The sequence below is a fragment of the Hyperoodon ampullatus genome, assembly GCF_949752795.1.
Source record: "Hyperoodon ampullatus genome assembly, chromosome: 15".
Classification (NCBI taxonomy): Eukaryota; Metazoa; Chordata; class Mammalia; order Artiodactyla; family Ziphiidae; genus Hyperoodon; species Hyperoodon ampullatus.
In genome coordinates, this window is record NC_136928.1 from 14,620,119 (window position 1) to 14,626,880 (window position 6,762).

Sequence of the window (6,762 nt, forward strand, 5' to 3'; positions counted from 1 at the left end):
GTCCCAGAATGCTTTCCGATGGGGGTGGGGGGCTGTGGGGGAGGGTGGAGTGAAAGGCCGACTACAACTCCCAGAGGGCAGCACGGCAGAAGCCGCGGGTGCTTTAGTTCCAAGGAGGACCCCGGCCCTCAGGAGGAAGAGGATCTGCCTGGTGGGAGCCGCAGTTGGCGCGGCTGGCTCTGCTCACCTGTGCCTCCTCCTGAGGCGGGCAGCCATGAAGGACTCGCTGGTGTTGCTTGGCCGTATCCTGGCGCACCCGGACTCCCGCTGCTGGTTCCTGGCCTGGAACCCCGCGGGAACCCTGCTCGCCTCGTGCGGGGGCGACCGGAGTGTCCGCATCTGGGGCAGGGAGGGTAAGGCCCGGCTGCGCGACCGCTGCCGCCGAGGGGTCTACGTGCTGTTGGTGTGGGTGCCAGGCTCGGGGAGTGCGCAGCCTGCGGGGCAGGCATACCCTGGACGGGGGTCGCAGGCCAAGGGAGAGGGTGGAGGGGCCTCCTTAGCCACTCTGAGAAAGGTTTTTCTGGCAAAAGAGTCGACAAATACTAGAAGCTAAAATGTCAATAGGCTGAAACTGTTGAGGGAATTGTGATAGTTGCTGAGGTAGGAAAATGAGGAGAGAAGAAGGAAAGTAGCCCGCAGAGTAATTTGCTACAGATGATGAAGTTTAAATTTTATCCCAAGGGCGTTTGGGTGCTATTGACAGTTTTAAATTGGGAGGGTGACTCCTTAGATTTGTCTTAGAAGGATGCCTCCAGAGGAAGTGGAGTCAATTAATACACTGCCTTTCTGAAAGCATGTTGTTAACTACACCCACTGAGCTTTGCCCCCCAGCTTGGCTGCAGTACTGGTCCCCATCACCCAATGGCATTGCTAGTGCTTCAGCACCTTCTCGTGCACCCAGCTCCAGAGCCTGGCCTGTCCTCTGTGTTTAGGTGACAGCTGGATCTGCAAATCTGTCCTTTGTGAAGGCCACCAGCGCACCGTGCGGAAGGTGGCCTGGTCTCCCTGTGGGAATTACCTGGCTTCCGCCAGCTTTGATGCTACCACTTGCATTTGGAAGAAGAACGATGATGACTTTGAGGTAACCGGGCTGGATGGGACCAGGATTGTTGCCTGTTCCCCGCCCCCCAGCCAGGGCTGGTTGAGGAACATGAGCCAACCTGGGCCAGTGGGGCTGTGCCCATGAGAAGGACCGCAGGGGTCTTAGCTGCCGCTGATTCTTGTCCCTCTTCCCGGTTCACAGTGTGTAACCACTCTGGAGGGCCATGAAAATGAGGTCAAGTCAGTAGCCTGGGCCCCGTCTGGCAACCTCCTTGCCACCTGCAGCCGAGATAAGAGTGTGTGGGTCTGGGAAGGTGAGTCCAGGTCCCGCCAGATGCAGTAGGGAGCCTGCCACCAGATCTCCCCCTGTGTCCCTGACAGGGTCGGTCAGCTCAAGGGCTCCTTTCTTTTCTCGTGCACAGTTGATGAAGAAGATGAGTATGAATGTGTCAGTGTCCTCAACTCTCACACACAGGATGTCAAGCATGTGGTTTGGCACCCGAGCCAGGAGGTAAGAGTCAGGTATCTTGGTGGGAAGGAATTCTGATATGGAGGGTTGTATCCAGCCTTCTTCTGCTCTTCTGCCTCAACCTGGCTTTTCCAGGGATCTCTATCTATGACCCAGAGACATCAATCCCTTTATAAAAGCAGATCCCTGGGACTCTCCTGTCCTGGGAGGGAGAAGTGTTGGAACTACAGACACTTCTTGGGCCCTACAGACACGAGCTGTGTTTTCCCTGGCCTCTCCCACAGCTGTTAGCCTCTGCCAGCTACGATGACACAGTGAAGCTCTACCGGGAGGAAGAGGATGACTGGGTATGCTGTGCCACCCTCGAAGGCCACGAATCCACCGTGTGGAGCTTGGCCTTTGACCCCAGTGGCCAGCGCCTGGCCTCTTGCAGTGATGACCGTACCGTGCGCATCTGGCACCAGTATCTACCAGGCAATGAGCAAGGTGAGGGCCCAGGCCGGGAGCTAAGGAAGACCCATCTCTCACGAGGTTTAGTCTACTGAGGGGCTGAGACACATAGATGAGTCACAGGAAACTGGGGTAGAAAGGCACCTGCCACCAGAGGGCTCCAGGTAGAGTGCCGAAAGAGTCAGGGGAGCGTCTGAGGAAGGGGGGCCGGTTCATCTGGACTTGAAAGAGTGTGTAGGATTTTACCACGAGAAGAGAATTCTAGGTGCAAACAGCACAAGCAAAGGCATTGAAGGTAAAGACAGCCTAGACTTAACGCCAGGGACAGTGATTCGTGTCGGAGCATAAGCATAAAGGGTTTGGAGAGAAATGAGGTGGGTTGGGCTGGCTGGTGGGTGGCCTTAAAAGGCAGGCTAACCCGTCAGACGTAGTCGGCAGCAAAAGGGTTTTGAGGAACAAGACATATCCTTCTCAGAATTCTGCTGTAGAAATGCCAGTCTGGCTGCAGTGTGTAAGGCAGATCGGTGAGGATGGAGACAGAACAGTGAAGATGAGGCCTCATGACTGAGGGTGGGGTGGGGCGCAGCAAATTAGGGTCTCCTCCGGGGCGGGTTAGATACTCCCCTGAGATGCCCAGGACACGGACATGCCTGAGGCTCAAGAGAAGTCTGTCGTGCAGGGGTGGCGTGCAGCGGCTCTGACCCGAGCTGGAAATGTATCTGCACCTTGTCAGGCTTCCACTCCAGGACCATTTACGATGTCGCTTGGTAAGACCTCCCCACCGCCTCCACCCTGCCACCCCAACCACTGGAGAGATTTTAGAGAAGTCAAAAGCCTGTGCTTCTCCCTTTCACCTTTGGGAATACATGGGGATAGAGAGCAGCCACCCTGAAGTCTTCAGATCAGGCCAGACTGTCTCCATGCTGGCTCAGAGCTGGCCGGTCTGGGGTACACAGGAGCAGGGACAGGCTTAGACCCAGGCCTGCCCCTGTGTTAAGATTTCAGGCTATGAACGCAGCTCCAGCCTTTGGGGGTCACACAGCATCATACCATCCAGAAATATTTATTCTTGAAACTGTAGATTCATGGCTGGAGAATCCAGCCATGAATCCACAGGGCTGTTTCTACCCTTATGGAGTCTAGAAAAACGACACCATTCATATAGGAGAGTCGATCAGAGGGCAGTTCTGGCCCTGAGAATCTATCCCTAGGAAATAATCCTAAATAATGGCAAAACCTGATGTGCATCTAAGTTTTATTTATATTAACAAACATTTGGGAATAGCAAATATGGACTCAAGTAAAAGTATGGTAGAATTCAGTGGCCTATTATATCACTTTTAAAAAAATGGTCAAAGAATACTTTATGACAGGGAAACTGCTTATTCCAAGTGAGAACATTGCAATTCAGAGTTATATGTAGTTTTTTAGGTTAATTGTATTGGAGGAAAACCTAGATGGCAGCACTTGAAGCTTGGGGTGATGTTTGTGGCTACGTATTTGTTAGGGAGGCTCTTCGATAAGACACTTACAGCTGAGGCCTGAAGTTTCAGGCCAGGGGGACTATAGAACCAATCCCTCCTACCTGATTTGCCAGGTTGGGGAGGGAGGAGCCACCTGCATACTCACTGATGTACATGTTCGTCCCAGGTGTCAGCTGACAGGGGCCCTGGCTACCGCCTGTGGGGATGATGCCATCCGAGTATTCCAGGAGGATCCCGGCTCAGATCTGCAGCAGCCCACCTTCTCTGTGACGGCGCACGTGCCTCAGGCCCATTCCCAGGATGTCAACTGTGTGGCCTGGAATCCCAAGGAGCGGGGGCTCCTGGCCTCCTGCAGTGATGATGGAGAGTTGGCCTTCTGGAAATATCAGCCGTCTGAAGGCCTCTGAGCCACCTTGACTTTGGACAGAATCATGGTTCCCCAGAAAATGTCCTAAGACTCTCCCAGCCCCTGAGAGGACCCGGAGGAGCATGCCTGACCTTCCTTTAACTAGGCCCTCCTCCATGCAGACTCGGGTAGAAGTGCAGGCCACAGAACCACTCACCCTTTCCCCCCCTTTGACACGGAGTCCTTGGTAAAGAGCTACGGAACATCAATCTATTGTACTTAAGCCAGATTTTGCTTGCTTTAGAGCACAGTGTTAAATTTGGGGGTGGTGAGTATACTATTTATAATCATCATATCTATATGTAGGAGTGATATATCTCAGCCCTTTCTGAAACTGTAAGCTTTATAGAAATAATCTGAGTCCCAAGTCCTGTTTTATAAGGACATTCACAGTCTAAAAGAATTCCATGGTGAGTCCTTTTCTGAAGTAGGTCCTGCCTTCTCGATTTCTGGGCAAACCCTTGCATTTAAGACATTCAGTCAATACTGAAGGAAATTTTTTTTTTTGGCTGTGTTGGGTCTTCGTTGCTGCAGGTGGGCTTTCTCTAGTTGCGGCGAGCAGGGGACTACTCTTTGTTGCGGTGAGATTTCTCACTGCAGTGGCTTCTCTTGTTGGGGAGCACAGGCTGTAGGCGCGCGGGCTTCAGTAGTTGCGGCACGCTGGCTCAGTAGTTGTGGCTCGTGGGCTCTAATACGCAGGCTCAGTAGTTGTGGCGCACAGGCTTAGTTGCTCCGTGGCATGTGGGATCTTCCCAGACCAGGGCTCAAACCCGTATCCACTGCATTGGCCGGCGGATTCTTAATCACTGCGCCACCAGGGAAGGCCTGAAGGAAATTTTTTGATGTAGGTTGGTTTAGCGTGAGAAACACCTCTGCTTTCCCTTCAAAACCCTTAACGTACCTTCTGTGTTATGTGCTGTGATGACAGCCGGGAAGTGCTGAGAAATAAATGGGGAGGACATCACCCCTAGAAGGGAGTTATTGGTGGCCACAGGTCATGCATTCTCAGTGGGGATGAAAACTGGGTCTTAGGTGAGGGGCAAAAAAAAATCTTAGAGACAGTAATTTGTGGCCCTCGAAAGGACCACGGTACGTAAATATGCCGTGGTCTGTCGTATTAGATTGTAATAGTGGGGGTGAGTAGCAAAAAGATGCCGATTAAGGCCCCTTAAGGCAATGATGATGAAAAAATGGTAGAGAAACACTGGCACAGGTAGTCAGTGCTTTAGTCTCACGTTATCCTCTGACAGGCACTTCCAAGTGGGTTTTGACTTGAGGCCTGTCTTCAAGCCCACAGCCTTCACTTGATTTTTTACACCACAGAAATCATGACCTTAGATTTTGAAAAGACAGCTGGGGCAGTACCTAGAGCAGTGGTTCTCAAGATGTGGTCTGCCGGTCACTGGAAATCCCTAGATTTTTTCAGCAGTTGGCGCCTGGGCAGGAAGCAAGGCAATGGCACCAAATACCACAGTCGTGTCTCCATGCCTTGCTCTCACACTGAAAAAATTGCCAACGTCCCTGAGAAATGTCCTCCATAGAATAAGAGATAAATTGTATTACATCTTGACCCTTGAGCATACAGCTCATGTTCTGCAATGACGGGAAGCGCACACAAGCACTCCTGCTGTGCACTGAAGTGCGGATGTCTTGAGGAAAGGCAGTTGTGCAGGTGTAAGCTGAATCAACCGTGTTGTGCATGGCATAACCATTTCTACTCGAAAGAACGAGCAAATTATGGTATTTAGACTTGGCTATTTGGGAGACATTTTCCGGAAAATGAACGGAATGAGCCTTTCACTTCAAGGGAAACTGATAGTGTTGCCAATGATAAAAGCTTTCAAGCAAAAATTAGAATCTTTGAAAACTTGTATTGCCGCCATGAGCTTGACATGTTCTCAATGCTTAGACTTTTCTGAGGGGACTGGTGGTGATGTGAACAAACATGATCTGTATGATGAAATGTATTGACATACATTTACATAGTTCAGTGAATGAGCATTTTCCAAGTGCCTAATGCATGTTACAAAATCACTTATGGGTAAGACTCATTAAAAGTGTAAGGCCAGTGGGTTTTAATGTAAGAGTATAAAAAGCTCATTGATAAGGTTTCAGGTCCACATTGCCTTTAAGAAACTACCACCTGTGGAGTGGTGACATAGCATCACGTAGCCTCAGTTACCTGAGAAGCCTATTTAAAAACTCCTTTTTCCAACTTCGTATCTGTGTGAAGTCAGCTTTACGTCAGCACAACACACCACAGGTTGTGGAAGCAGCTATGAGAATCCAACTGTCTTCTATTAAGCCAGACATGAAAGAGATCTGCAAAAATGTAAAATGCCACTCTTCTCCCTGGATTTGTTTTGGAAGTTGTTTTTCATAAAAAGTTAACATAAGTTACTGTTGTTTTAAAATCCATTTACTATAGGAAATAAACATCAATGGCTATAACCCAGATAATAAAGGCTGTTTGGGGCTCTTAATTTTTTGTAGTGTAAAGGGGTCCTAAGACTAAATTTGAAAACTGCTAACCTAGGGAAATTACCCTTCAGAATCATTTTCCAATTTTATGCACATTTATTCCTTAAAAAAACCAGAAGGCAAGAATTTGAGAAAAGAAATTGTAGATCTGGATCTTAAAATCAGTTTAAGCACCCAGTTGGTGCTGCCTCATTATGTGAAGGGACACTGCTGATCTTGAGAAAGCTCTAAACTGTTGATCTCTCCAGCAAAGTTCAGAGTTAGTTCCTGCAGTAGGGCAGATACAGAGGACCAAGGGCACAAGCCTGACTGAACAGAAGCTACCAACACTGTTCCCTGTGCGCTGACTGAAATGGTGCAGGTGGCAGGCAGCCCAACTGAAGAGCAGCCTCATCCTCTAGAAGTGCTCACTGTGAGCAAGTACACTGGCT

The 6,762-nt window shown here is 50.0% G+C and overlaps 1 protein-coding gene across 1 annotated transcript; it reads left to right on the plus strand.

Annotated features, from left to right (window-relative positions):
- Positions 1–214: 214 nt before the first annotated feature.
- Positions 215–4,008, plus strand: CIAO1 (cytosolic iron-sulfur assembly component 1; the record flags this gene model as incomplete). The annotated part of the gene is made up of 7 exons (XM_079721485.1): positions 215–353; positions 933–1,081; positions 1,244–1,355; positions 1,464–1,552; positions 1,795–1,996; positions 2,640–2,727; positions 3,611–4,008. The coding sequence occupies 7 exons, from the start codon at positions 215–217 to the stop codon at positions 3,849–3,851; spliced, it is 1,020 nt and encodes a 339-aa protein (XP_079577611.1). The 3' UTR covers positions 3,852–4,008.
- Positions 4,009–6,762: the final 2,754 nt, after the last annotated feature.